Below are 15164 nucleotides of genomic sequence, written 5' to 3'. Positions count from 1 at the left end.
TATGGTGCGTTCAGGTACATTATAGCTGTATTATGATGCGTTCAGGTACATTATAGATGTATTATGGTATTTTCAGGTACATTATAGATGTATTACGATGCGTTCAGGTACATTATAGATGTATTATGGTGTGTTCAGGAACATTATAGACGTATTATGGTGTGTTTAGGTACATTATAGATACATTATTATTAGAGATACATTATAGTAATTGCATCAACTTCATATTCTGTGTAAATTTAACTTTTTTAAAAAAAAATTTAGGTTAAGGTAACTTAATGAAAATTGCTTGATACCTTGAGGGTTGGATTTCAACAGAAGAGCAACTTTTTCTTTTTTTAATTTGGCAGATTGAAACTTCAGAATTATGATTTTAAAAAAAGTACAGAACACCTAAAAACATGTATTTTAAATATTTAAAAATACTGCAACTTAGAAGTGTGTGTTTATGCTACAAATCACTACATAAGTAGTAATAACAGCGCCTTTATTTTGGAGGAAATACTAATTATTTTAACTCAATATAGTTTGTTGGTTGAACATAATTCAATTAGAAGTTGTCATAACTAAAAAAGATTGATGCGAACTGTTGTTTTTTGTGTGTGTAATGTGTAGGTAGTGATAATGTATTTAGTACTGTTTCCACAGTTGTCCAGTGTTTTCTGAATATACATACCGATCATAAACCTTTCACCAAACCATAATATTCAGAATTTTCACTCGAACAAGCGTTTTTTCCCCACTTACAGCTCCCCCAGTGGTCATGAGAGTCGGCGGCCGAACCGTTGGTAAAAGTTGGAAAAGGATTGTCAAGTTAGCAAACACGAATCTGAAAATGAGTGACAATTTCCTTCAAAATAAGAGGTCCTTTTTCATAAAAATGTAATATGGAGAGGAATTGCAGCCAAAACGTATTAATCGTATTTCAGCGTATTTAAAGCATACATCTTAATACAAACGCTGTGCTATAATGCTTGATTTATTTTATTTACAGACGAATTAAAATAGCTTTTTTTAACAGCCGTTTTATTTTTAGACACCCAACCGGAAGTGTGTAGTTCATCGCGTCGAGCTTTACAGTGTTGGGAAAAGCACCGTGGCTGAAAAACTTCGAAAAATGGAAAAAGTAGCAGGCGTAAAGAGTTTATCCGTGCTGCCGCTGGAGAGATAAGGAGCACCGGCGGTGGTTCTGCATGTTTTTGTTTTCCCGGAGCGGATTTTACGCTGACAATGGTGTCGAAGGAGGAAAAGACGCAGATTTTCTCGCAATTCCATTGAAAGCAAATTTACTCATGGAGAAAGGAGCCAGTCGGGAGTCATGAGCACAGGTTTGTTTCGTGGGGGAGCTGAACTTAACTTAGCAAATATCTCAGAGGCTGTTGTGGTTAACGGAAACTCACTTTACACGTCTTTCTTGGGTTTTAGTCGTGGAAAAATGAAGGAAAAACGGCGCAAGTTTGAACGTTGTAACGGTCGATAGCATCCACTCTATTTTTACCCAGCCGCAGTTAATTACAGTTTTTCTTAATAACAGCTTTGAAAAGATATAAAAGTGAACGGCCTCGACCTCAGTTTGGGTCCTTTCTGAAAACAGAATCATAACTCACGTTGAAAAATCCCCCCTTTCTGTTTGTTATTACAGCCTTGTGTTGCGGCTGGAGAGGGTTAAATCCTTTGTCTTAAAACATCTGTCCTGCTGTTGATGCAACAAGTAGGGCTTAATAACGAGCTGCAGTGTTAACATCTCACAGAAAACATCTAACATTACGTCTGGATGAAGAGGGATGCTTCGGTTAAGTCGTTTAAACCAAACAGGATGTGTTCATTTAACGTTTTATCTTCAGATACCTGGACACCTTTTACGGCCAAACTTAAGGCCAGAGTCCGTTCAAAAATCTGGCAATTTAGTACTGTTTTGGCTTTGTATTGACTTATTAATCCCTAAACATAATCTATCCACCTAAATCGTGTTGTTAGCATGCATTGGGAAATTCGGCTTAAAATTAAAGCATCAAGGCACCCAGATAGCTCAACTGTTGACCCATAAACAGGGGCTTCAAGTCCTCGCTGGAGCGGCGTGGGATCGAATCCAGCTCACGGCAGCCCTTTTTTGCAGGTCTTCCCCCTCATTCGTCTCCCTTCTTTCTTGTCTGTTTCTCTACTAATCTGTCTAGTAAAGCCAACGAAAGGCCAAAAATAACTTAAAAAATATAAAGTATCAAATATAATTAGGGTAGCCATCCATGATGAATTTTAATGCAAATTTCTGAAAGCTGGTTAAGTTTTCTCATGAGATGTGTTTGCCGAATTGAAGAGTGGTTCTTACTGATTAGAAAAAATACCAAGTACTGCCCCATCCGGCAGGCGCTTGTGTTTAAAATACAGAGCGACGTTATATTTGGTGATTTTTGAACGGAGTCTGGTGCGCAGCTGCAGAGCGGCGTGCATCGCGGGGCAGAGCGGGTTGGCCTTTTCGGAAACATCCGCTCGATGACTCCACTTCTCGTGGTGTCGGCCAGCCAACAGTTTCAGCCAGTAGAGCGGAAAATATGGCCTACAATCTTAATTCACGGCGTTTTATTAGCGTGGAGACTCTTTTTTTCCCTATTTGAACCTTTATTTAATCAGGTTGTGTCCTTAGGGGATGCAGAATGTGTCACTTAAATTTCAAATTTAATTTCTTATTTGAAGGAAATGCAGAGTCTGACACCCACACATGACACACACAACAATGCAGTCAAGAAGGGCAGCTGTGGATTTATTTACTGACAAATAAGTTGAACCAATAAGAGAAAACACATAGATTTAGCATATCTGGTATACAGAGTACAGTGTCGCTGCTGTTTCTTTTAGAGCAGACATACCAAACATGCCAGGGTCTTTCAAGAATAGCAAATTAAATTGTGAATCTGAATTGAATAATCCAGTTTAAGATCAGCTACGACTCAATTAGCAGTTAAAATGCTGTATGTTGGCTCAAACAAAGCAGCAAACTAGACATAACCAGCGGATTCGGATGCTTTATTGTCATTATTTTGTTGAATGAATGTCTCACGTTACTGGAATCCTCAGTTTGTGTCCTCTGACCCTCAGACTGACCTCCTGGCCCCAGTGTTAACTCCTTCTAGCAGCTGTCTGGGCTTATAATTGCGGAGGGGGGGATGAAACTTGCTTTGGAAGGAGATGTGGGTAAATGATGTTTTTTGTCTTTAAACCTCCTTCTTCTTGTTTTTCTACATTGCAGGTGTGAAGAAGCCTCCATTAGCTCCCAAACCTAAACTCCCCGCCGCCGCCAAACCCTCCCCCCCGCCCATCGCACCCAAACCGGGTCTCCTCTCCCAGCCTCCCCAGCCTTCTCCTGCCACCCTCAAGAGAGCCAAAAAGCCAGCTGTCGCCCCCAAACCATGCCTCCCCAGATCCACGGCCTCCTCTCCCCCCGTTTCCCCTCCGCCGCCCAAACCCCCCGAATCCATCGTCCTATCTCAGGAGGCTTTGGACGACAGCCTCGCTCTCCTCAACTCCAGAAACGGGATTTTATCAGAGACTCGCAGGCGGGAATCGGATTACATCATTCCCACCTGCCCCTGTGGGATCGAGGACCAGCCTCTGGAAAATGGAAACGCCGCCGAGACCGGAGGCGAGTTGCACAACGAGCCGCTGCAGAACGGGATTTCTACAGGGAAGAGGTTAGAGAACCATGAGGAGGGAGTGGCAGTAGATAAGGGCGATGGTGGGCAGATTAGCAGAAAGCCCAGGGATAAACCTCAGAGGCAGAGACACCAGGACAGGGGATCGGTAAACAAGGAGGCACAGAGGACTGAGGAGCAGAACATTTCCGAGACGATTCATCTTCAGGAAAGCGCCGAGCCTGATGCTCCAAACACAGATTTACCGACAGAGGCCCAAACCACAGACCCAGCAGACTCTAAACCAGCCTGTGATGTTGCAGGCAGCATCACTGTCCCTTCAACTTCTCCTGAGTCTCCTGTGGAATGCTTTCAGGTGGACAGCAGCGATCCTATCAGCAGGTTACATCCTGATCTCCAGGTCCCTGCCGCTCCCAGTAAGCCTCTCCCAGTCCCTCACCCACGTAAGCTGAAAAAGCCGGCCCTGGTGAGGCAGGATCGAGTGGAGGGAGCTGCTCAGGATCAGCTGGCGGAGGAGCAGAAACGAGGGCTGGAGGTGCAGGAAGCTGAGGTGAAGCTGAGTCCAGAGAGCGAGGAGCTCCAGCAGGACCCATGTGATGAAGCTGTGTCTCCACAGGACTCATGTTTGGGAGATGAAGACACCGATGCTCCCGTCCCTCCTCCTCGACAGACCTCCCTCTCCCCTCGCCTCCACAGGACGGTCCACATGTTCCCCGTTCTGAACAAAAACGCCTCCCACTCCTTAGACCTGCTCTCACAGCCAGACTACGAGAAGGAGGGTGAGGAGCAGCGGGCGGCAGAGCACGAGGAGGACGAGGAGGACGAGGAGGACGGCTACGGCGACTTCGAGCGCTACCCGATCACCCACAGCCTCCCAAAGCAGATCAAACTAGGCTGTCATCCTCCTCTGGCTCACTGCAGGAAGGCCTTCTCTGCTGAGGATCAACAATCACCGAGAGCGCCGCCTAGGAAGCCTCAGAGACACAGCCTGCCAGCACCTCCTCCTCCCTCCATCTGCCCTCCTGCCCCTCCACACGCCAACACCCCCATGAGGGAGCTTCCTGCCCCTCCTCAGGAGAAAACCTCCTGGCGCTTCACCCGTCCCTGCGTCACCTTCTTCAGCAGACAGATGCCCACCAGGAGCAGCGTGCCGCCCAAGAGCCGAGCCCCGGGGCTGGGGGGCAAACAGAGGGCTCAGTCCTTCTCCGCGGCCGACCTGGCCACCCGGGCCAACCCTCAGAAGAGGAGCCTCTCCTTCCGGAAGCTGCTGGAGCTCCGGCTGTCGGTGAAGATGCTGCCGAAGCTGCTGGCCAAAGGAGGGCAGTCTCTGGACTGCACCAGCGTGGAGTCCGCCGGGGGGCAGAGGAGCCTGGAGCGGCCCAGCAGCTGCATCGGGGAGGCGGACATCTGCGGGGAAGGCGTGGAGGGATCAGTGGAGTACGAGAACGTGCCGCTGTACGAGGAGATCCCAGAGTACATGAACCTGCCGTTTCACAGCGCCAGGCTCGGCTGGCCCCATGATGCAGACGATTCAGACATCTACGAGGTGCAGGACCCCTACCAACGCTGTCACGACCACGAGTACGAGAGGTACGACACTCAGAATTTATCCAGGACATTATTAGCACTTTGTTTGGGCTTTATTATTGGTTAATCTGGCTTCTTATTTCTGAGTTTTGCTGGTGAAAGACGTCCACATGCTCAGCAGGGTGATCCATCTGCCAGTTATTTTCTTTACTACGTGATGACTCACTTCTTCTGAAATTTTGCAGAAGATTCCAACAAGAACTGAACAATACTGGGAAGACGAAAACAAAACATAAAATGACAAAAACAACACAAAAAATGACAGAAACAAGGCACAAAATGACAAAAACAAGACACAAAATGATAAAAATGAGCGACAAAACAACAAAAACAAGACATAAAATGATAAAGGCAAGACACAAAATGACAGAAACAAGACATAAAACAACAAGAACAAGACCAGATGATAAAAACACAGAACAAAATGACAAAAACAAGACACAAAATCACAAAAATGAGACAAAAAATGATAAAAGAACAATCTAGTATTTTACTTTATGATCAAAACAACTTGTCATGGTCTAGAAATTATTTTAAATTTATAGTTTTACTAATTTACAATCTGCAGTTAATGTCTTCTCTGGAATTTTTACAGTTTGAGGGCCGGATTGGAGCCTCTGGAGGGCCGCTTTTGGCCCACGGGCCACATGTTGGACACCCCTGGTTCTAGATGCTGTAAAGTGAATATTTTCGGGCTTTGGACTGTTAATGATGTATAGTTTCAGCATCGACACGGCAGCGTGAAGAAAACTTGCACAGTTGTCATTTTAAACTCCTAATTTACAGGAGAACTGAGTTTACTCTGATTTAAGGGTTCTTGGAAATGAGGAGTTTTCGTGTTCAAGTTTATTTATGAGACACTGAGTTTGTTGACATTCAGGCTCCACATGCACACAGCAGAATGAGCAAGGAGCACTGTAAAAACTAAAAGAAGATGCAATGTTTTGGTAGTGCCTCGAGGACAGGGGTGTCCAACATGTGGCCCGTGGGCCAAAACCAGTCCTCCAGAGGGTCCAATCCAGCCCTCAAAGTGTAAAAATTAAAGAGAAGACATTAACTGCAGATTGTAAATTAGTAAAACTATAAATTTAAAATAATTTCTAAACCATGACAAGTTGTTTGGATCATAAAGTAAAATACTAGATTGTTCTTTTATCGTTTTGTGTCTCATTTTTGTAATATTTTGTCTTGTTTTTCTTGTTTTTTGTCTTGTTTTTATCTGACTTTTGTCCTTTTGTGTTTCCTTTTTGTCTCACTTGTGTTTCTTTTCTTATTTTTGCCATTTTGTGTTTTGCTTCATTTGTTGTTTTTTGTCTGGTTTTCTCTCTTTCTTAATGTCTTGATTGTGTCGTTTGTTCATTATTTTGTCCCTTTGTGTCTTGTTTTTGTTGTTTTTTGTGTTGTTTTTATCTGACTTTTGTTGTTTTGTGTTTCCTTTTTGTCCCACTTGTGTTTTTAGTCTTATTTTTGTCATTTTATTTTTTGCTTTATTCGATGTTTTATATCGTTTTTTCTGTTTTGTGTTTTTTTTTCCGGTGTGTTGTTAGTATACTTTTTTGTTGTTTTGTTTCTCAGTTTTGTCATTTTTGGTCTTGTTTGTGTCATTTGTGTATTTTATTTTGTCTCGTTTTTGTCATTTGTCCATTTCTTTGTTGTTTTGTAGCTTTTTTGTCAAATTTTTTGTCTCTTTGTTGTTGTTTTTTTGTCTGACTTTTGTCGTTTTGATCATACAGTAAAATACTATATCATTCAGTTCCAGATACCTGTGACTAAATGTTGTGTTCCTTTGTTGAAACACTGGAAGTTGTAATGTGTAAATGATAAACTGAGGCGGAGTGTTTTGAAACTGAATTTATTTTTCTTCAGAAATTTCAGGTTGTTCATAATGTTTTGCAAAAAGATAATTCCTTAAATGTGAACATTTTCAGAATGTACAAGTTTGCACTAAAACAAAGGAAACATTCGGAGTTGAAGTTATGTATTGGTTATTATTTGAGAGAAAAGGTTTGGAGCAAAGACAGTTTTCTCCTGGTAACAATGGCGTCTCTGTGTTTGTGTATGTGAGGAAAAAGAGCCTTATGGTTGATGTGGGCTGAGATCCAGACCTGCTGTACAGATGTTAACCCCAGCTGCTGTCCTGTAACTCCAGGTGACCTGTAGCTTCGGTGTGGGAACCGACAGGTAGCTACAGGTGACTCGTATTTACCAGAGAAGTCGTCCTTTTGAGAGCCGGCGTCGCATTTGAAAGGAGCATTGATGTGCAGCAGGTCGGCCTGTTTTCCTGTGGGTTATTTTCAGTGGCCGGAGCAGGAAATGTCTGAGAATCGCAGAAACGCCGCACTGCTCTCTAGAACAGGGAAAATAAACCTCCAGCAACCACTGGCCTCCTCCTCCTCCTCGCCTGCCCGCCCTCGCACCGGGTTTAGCCTCTTCTTAGCCTCATCACTGCATTTTCCTGCTGTGTGTCTGTGAGAAAATCTGCATTCAGGTTTGCTCTCATGCTGAATAAACGACCGAATAAGTTCTGTTTTGCAAAAAAGATGAGTGTGATATAAAAGGAAGCTTAGTGGAATACAGTATTTAAGGGAAAGAGGCAGAGATAGAGTTATTGTCAGTGACTTAATGTGATTTATTGTGGGAAAATCACCAGAACCCCTCCAGCCTCCAGCACTCAACAGGTTTCTTACATTATTACACTCCAGATCTGGATTCTGACCAAAATATGTTCAATAGTTTCTTGTTTGTTTTTTTAGACAGAACTGCCGCTGTCCATAAGCAGGACAGCGATGATATTGGTTTAGGACTTGTGTTTGAGAAGATGTCTGCAGCCTCACAGAACATCATTACAGGGATTTTACGTCTCTGGTTCTGTTGTGCCGACCAAAAACAATAAAAAGAAATAGTATTTTTTCCAAGTCGGACAGGAAAAACAGATTAAATCACATTATTGACTGTTACTGACCACAAATAAATAGCAGGATATAGAACAAAAAATGAAATAGTTTTGAAAAATGTTCATTTTTAATTGGATTTTGAAGTCCATGGCATATATCCTGCAAACATTTTTATTAAAAGTAAAAAAAACTAAGGTCTTTTATGTTCATTATGATCATGTCTTTATAAATTCCATCATTATTTATTATGGAAACAATCACATTAATAAAAAGTGACAGGAAATCACTAAAATATCAACTAAATAACCATCTGAATTTAATAACAACCACCTTCTAATTAGCTAAACAATAATAAAATGAGTTTATTCAGAAATTGTTTTGATTGTGTTCTTTTTATTAAGTTGAGATAATCATGACAGATATTTCCTTTTTGGCAATATATCAAATTTTATATGGAAAATAACAATTTTTTTTTTTTATCACTTTCATCTAAGTTCCCCATTACAAAAACACCTCTCCAGGAAGTGTGTTAATTCCAGATCACATGACCTGCTCCACATGATGTCATTTCCTCCTGAAGAAAAGACTGGCCAGACTCCAAGGCTTTCTGAGTTATTTAATATAAAGTAGTGTGTGAGTCAAGTGTGGATTTATGGCATGTCAACAGGTTTACTACAATATCTTTAGAAATAACTTTCAATTTCAATTTTACTCAATTGTATATATAATATTTAGAAGAATCTTTCTGTAAAAATGTCATGTGGTGTTTGGTTATAGGCGGCCATGTTGATTTTAGACCTGAAACCAGAACCTCTTTCTGTTTTTACAGTTTCTCGTGATATTTTGGCATTTTTTTGTAAAGATAATGTGCCTTTCAAAGACATAATGGACAAATCCCTATGAAACTTTCATCCCATCACCAAGTCACTTTCCCAACATAACAGCATGTTTTCCTTTTTCTTCTACAGTGATGAGGTTAGGTGTGAAACCACTCGTTTAAAACAATTAAGATGTGCCGTGCTTCTTAATTCTGTCTGGTATGCAGAGCGGTTGGCCGGCTGTGTGTGTGAGAGAGGCAGCGAGTGAATGTGTGGTGTTTCCCAGGCATCATTGAGTTTATGTAAGTAGCCCCGGGGCTGTAAACAAGTGGCGCTCTGTGCCTGGCCCAGTGCACTGGAGAGCTCCACTGTAGAGAAAGCATACGGAAGAAAGACACCGAGGAAGCGCGACTGTTTGTCGGGATTTGGGTGAAAGAGGCGCATCAGAAAAACAAGGAAGTGGAGAGAGTGGGCTGATAAGAGTGAAAGGAAAAGTGGGAAATATTCTGAGCATCTCCCTCCTGGTGAAAGGACGACGTGTAGAAATAGACGGCAGAGACTTTAATTCCTCCTGTTCTGCAATCTCAGTCCATCAGTCTGTGAAATCAGACGGCTTAATTCTCCAGATCAAAACATTAGTGACACTCTAACGCATGTTGCTGCTTGTACTGGGCTGTTTGGAAGGAGACCCGAGCCAGCATGTGGTTTCCCTGCCAGCAGCACACATGATAGGTGTAGAAATACAGGTTTGAAAAGTCTCTGGGTCAGAAAATCCTCTGTATAGGCCTTACCCAAAACCTTATCAGGATTCAAATACACCACAACACATTCTGATTGTTTCTCTGGCTTTTTTAAAAAAATATTTTTGTTTACGTAGCCCTTTTCAAACACTGTAGCTTTATCAATCTGCTACACAAAACGACAAAAACGAGACACAAAGTTACAAAACCGAGACACAAAATGACAAAAATGAGACAGAAAGCAACAAAAACGAGACACAATGACAGGACCGTGACACAAAACGACAAAAACGAGACACAAAATGACAAAAAGGAGACAGACAACAACAAAATCGAGATACAAAATGACAAAACCGAGACACAAAATGACAAAATAAAATTTGATATATTGCCAAAAAAGAAATATCTGTCATGATTATCTCAACTTAATAAAATGAACGCAATCAAACTATTTTTGAATCAGCTCATTTTATTATTGTTTAGCTCATTAGAAGGTGGTTGGTATTAAATTCAGGTGGTTTTTTAGTTGACATTTTAGTGATATCCAGCCATTTTTTATTAATAAGTGATTGTTTCCATAATAAATAATTATGGAATTTGTAAAGACATGATCATAATGAACATAAAAAACATTAGTTTTTTTTTTAACTTTTAATAAAAATGTATCCAAGATATATCCCATGGACTTCAAAAGTCCCTCAGACTGAAACAGAATGAAACTGCTGTTCAAATTTCAAAGCATAGTAAGCAAAAAGTTACGTTTTCACTTGTAAACATGACTGAAACAAGCAAGTGGTTATCAGAGCAGATAAATTAGACGACTGTAATCCTTCAGTCTGTATTTTTAGGTAGATTACAGCCTCTTTTTTGTTTTAAAGAGGAGTTTAACTGAAGCATTTCACTAACATTTGTTTCCATTCCTCTGACTCCGTCCACTCCATCTGTGACGCCTCCACTGTTTAGCTTTTCTTTTGTTTCTCTTTTTAATAGTAGTGGGTGTTTTATTTTTTGTGGATACTGCAGTTCGTGTCTCCCAGTATCTCTCCCTAGACCAGGGGTGTCAAACTCATCTCAGTTCAGTTCCACATTCAGTCCAATCTGATCTCCAGTGACCAGTAAAATCACAGCATAATAACCTGTAAATAACTTCAACTCCTAATGTTTCCTCTGTTTTAGTGCAAAAAAGTACATTCTGAAAATATTCACATTTAAGGAATTATCTTTTTACAAATCATTATGAACAACCTGAAATTTGTTAAGAAAAATAAGTTCAATTTAGGCAACATTCAGTCTTAGTTTATCATTTACACATTACAACTTCCAGATCACAGAGTGTCTACAAAGGAACACAACATTTAGTCACAGTTCTTTAGAAAGACAAAATATTACAACAATAAGACACAAAATGACAGAAAAACAGACAAAAAACACAAGCGAGACAAAAATGACACACGAAACAACAAAAAGGAAACACAAAATGACAAAAATAAGACAAAAAACACAAATGAGACTAAAAGGAAACACAAAACGACAAAAACGAGAAACAAAATGACAAAAACGTGAGATAAACGACAAAAGCCAGACAAAAAAACAAGACAAAATATAGCAAAAACGAGAAAGACAAAACGACAAAAATGAGACACAAAACGACAAAAAATGGGACAAACAACACGAAACAAAACAAAAAAGACAAAAAATGAGACAAAAAAGTTACAAAGTGACAAAAAAGTAGCCAAACAACTCAAGTGAGACAAAAAAACACAAAACAACAAAAATGAGACACAAAACAGCAAAAAAACAAGAAACAAAATATTACAAAAAATGAGACACAAAACAACAAAAGAACAATCTAGTATTTCACTTAATGATCAAAACAACTTGTCATGGTCTAGAAACTATTTTAAATTTATAGTTTTACTAATTTCCAATCTGCAGTTAATGTCTTCTCTAGAATTTTTACACTTTGAGGGCCGGATTGGACCCTCTGGAGGACCGCTTTTGGCCCGCGGGCCGCATGTTGGACAACCCAGACCTAATTGGTCCATCCAGAGATTTTTTTTCAGGCTTCCTCACATGTTGTCAAAATGCAGTCATCGATGTTTTCCACTGTACTGAATGAGTGTGACTCACATAGTTCTGTTGGGAAGAACTACTGTTTGTTCAGTCTATCATGTCCCCCACGTTGCACAAGTCTGGTTTAATCTTTATTTATCCAGGGAGGTTTTTCTGAGCCCTGCCCTGCTGCTGTTTCACCAGATTTAAACATCCCCTGTAAAGTTCTGCTACCGTTTCATCTTTCTCTGACTGTCACGCCGTCTCTCTCCGTCCTGCTGAATGTGTGGTTTCTGTGTTTTGGCCGAGCAGCGGCTGGCTGGGGCAGGACGTCCACTCCGAGGAGGAGGACATCCACAGCTCGGACGAGGAGGACAACAGCTCCACCTCCAGTAAGGAGCACCTGGACGAGGCAGACAGACAGGTAGTTACAAAGCAATCTACTGACTCCCTCTGAACTCATGAAGCAACTACGTTTGACGTAAAACTGAAATGAAACATTTTAGTGATATCCAGTCATTTTTTATTAGAAATAAAGTCACAAAATGACAAATATACAACAAGACCGAGACACAAAACGACAAAACTGAGACACAAAATGACAACGAGACACAAAATGACAAAACTGAGACACAAAATGACAATATATAATAAAACGGTGGGAACAGGGTGAAACACCGACCAACATGGGTCAAATTGTAAAAACAGCTCAACATATTGTAGTGACCCTCTATGATGAATGAGTGAGACTTTATCTGGTTCTCTGCTGGTTTATTGAACCTTCACTCAGGCTACTGTAAGAAAAAATCAATATTCATTAATCATCTTGCAACACTCATCCCTCCCCCTACGACCTGGATACCACCGTCTTAACCCTGTAAGACCCTAACATAGAGAAAAATGAGCCAAAATACACTAAATATATATATAAACCCAAATATAGGAAAAAAGCAAACAAATGAGCAAAAAAACAAACAAAATATATATAGGTATATATAAACTCAAATATAGAAATAAATGAGCAAAAATAACCCCCCCCCCCAAATATATAAACCCAAATATAGAAAAAAATGAATAAAACTAAAAATTGCACATAAGCTGATGTATTTTTGCAGCAGTGGGTTTACAGGGTTAATGGGAACGCTTCTATTCCCATTTGTGGAAAATGCTGCAGAATTATTACAGAGCAATGGAAAAATGACACGGCGCTTTTCGAACATGATGTCAGCGTATGAATGTGACGGAGCGTTTGCTGTCACACCGGACGCCTCGTATCGCTGCTGGTCACCAAACCGGCCGCCAAGCGTGTTCTCTGCCTGTCGCTGCTGTCCAGGAGAGTGTGTGTTGAAGAGAGGGGGATGGTGAGCAAACACAGAAGGCCTCCAGCTTCAGGAATAGCTCCCTCAATGAGCTGTTTTTTTCTTTCTCCGTCCTGCGTGACCCTCTCCATGATACTGTCAGCGCCTGTCTGATGCCTCTCAAAGCTCCGGGGTATCGCAAACACAGGCTCCGATAGGACCGGGGGGCATTGCAGTCAGCCGGGGGCCAAGGCCGCTGTCCAAATTAAGTCAGTGAGAGACCGCCCCATTACCATTCAGCAACACACTCCATCAGAAAGAGGAGAGGAGGCTAAGGAGGGAAGGTTGCTGCTGTTTTCAGGCCTGTTGTCTGACCATGGTGATCTGCAGCGAGCCTGTGAGTGAACGCCGGACTGTTGTCGTCTTGTTCCAGTGTCTCTGAGGTCGTCTGACAGTTTGTGTTCTTTCAACAGGAGGACGAGATGAAGAGGAAGAAGGTGGTGCACATCGCCCAGGAGATCATGAGCTCGGAGAAAGTGTGAGTGCTCTAATGATGAACTGAAGCATCTGTGTTTAACCCTCCTGTTGTCCTCATTTACAGGCACCAAAAAATAGTGTTATAATAGCAAAAAAAATCCCCAGATTTCAGAAAATTTGCAGAACCTTCACGAAGAAAATTCCAATAATTCCTTCAAATTTTCCCTTAAAAATTGTATTTAAAAAATCCCCAAATTTGGCAAGAAAATTCTTGTAAATATTTTCAAAAAAATGACTAAAAATGTTCAAAAAAATCCTAAAAATATCTGAAGCGATTACATATATATATATCAGTAAAACTTCTGATATTTTCTTGAAAAAACATTCACTAAAAGTCAGTGAATTTCACTGGATTGTGGTTGATTTTTATGTGAATGTTTTTAACCCTCCTGCTCCTGTTGTCTTCATTTATGGGCACCAAAAAATATTGTTTCCTTGTCCGAAAAAAATCCAAAAGTTCAGCAAAAAAATTCCCCAAATGTCAGGAAAAAATTCCAATAATTCCTTAAAAGTTTCCCTTAAAAGTTTTATTTAAAAAAAATCCCCCAAATTTGGCAAGAAAATTCTTGTAAATATTTTCAAAAAATGATTAAAAATCTTCCAAAAAATCCCAAAAATGTCTAAAGTGATTCCATATATATCACTAAAACTTCTGATATTTTCTTTAAAAACATTCACAAAAAAAATCAACCAAAATCCAGTGAAATTCGCTGGATTTTGGTTGATTTTTTTGTGAATGTTTTTAAAGAAATATTTTTTTTAACATGTTGAAAAATGTTGAAAAACAGAAATTTCACAGTGAAAATATATTTTTTTTCCACATTTTCAAACTGTAAAACGGGTCAATTTGACCCGCAGGACGACACGAGGGTTAAAACATCTGTTAGTCTGACTGACGCACTTCTGTTTTTGTTTTTTTATTCAGGTTTGTGGACGTCCTGAAGCTTCTACACATAGTAAGTGTCCATTCAAGACTTCTTTTTCATGATTTGTTTGAACAGAGCGAGTGCCCAGCATAACAAATGGAGCTGTATGTTTTAGTCCCGACGTTGTGTACGATCAAAGCCGCGACCTTAACCCTCCTATTTTCCTCATTTACGGGCAGCAAAAAATACTGTTCCTTCATCTGAAAAAAATTTAGCAAAAAAAAATCCTCAGGAAGAAAATTTTTTAAAAGTTTCCCTTAAAAGTTTTATTTAAAAAAAAAATCCCCAAATTTGGCAAGAAATAAAAATTTTATATTTTCAAAAAAGAATAAAAATCTTCCAAAAAAATTCCTAAAAATATCTGCAGTGATTACATATATATCAGTAAAAATTCAAATATTTTCTTTAAGAACATTGAGAAAAAAATCAACCAAAGTCCAGCGAAATTCGCTGGATTTTGGTTGATTTTTTTTCTGAATGTTCTTAAAGAAACTTGTTTTTAAACATTTCTTTCTTTCCACCAAAACATGTTCAAAAAGCTTGAAAATGTGGAAGCTTTCACTGTGAATTTTTTTTTTCCCCCCCACATTTTCAAACTTTAAAACGGGTCAGTTTGACCCGCAGGACGACACGAGGATTAATGATATATTTATTATTATTATTAT

The 15164-nt window shown here is 40.2% G+C and overlaps 1 protein-coding gene across 2 annotated transcripts in view; it reads left to right on the top strand.

Moving 5' to 3' along the window:
• Positions 1–1066: 1066 nt before the first annotated feature.
• Positions 1067–15164, top strand: part of fgd6 (FYVE, RhoGEF and PH domain containing 6) — a 28960-nt gene continuing 14862 nt past the window's right edge. Inside the window, exons 1-5 of one of the 2 annotated variants that reach the window (XM_055006733.1) lie at positions 1067–1328; positions 3245–5237; positions 12051–12162; positions 13510–13574; positions 14499–14529. In XM_055006733.1, coding sequence (XP_054862708.1) covers positions 1319–1328; positions 3245–5237; positions 12051–12162; positions 13510–13574; positions 14499–14529 — 2211 coding nt within the window. In that variant the 5' untranslated portion in view covers positions 1067–1318. Of the gene's footprint in view, positions 1329–3244; positions 5238–12050; positions 12163–13506; positions 13575–14498; positions 14530–15164 lie in introns of both variants that reach the window. The other variant, XM_023274180.3, reaches the window with a different exon arrangement.

This window comes from Amphiprion ocellaris, chromosome 21, assembly GCF_022539595.1.
Source record: "Amphiprion ocellaris isolate individual 3 ecotype Okinawa chromosome 21, ASM2253959v1, whole genome shotgun sequence".
NCBI lineage: Eukaryota > Metazoa > Chordata > Actinopteri > Pomacentridae > Amphiprion > Amphiprion ocellaris.
This window is presented reverse-complemented; position numbering and strand designations above follow the sequence as displayed.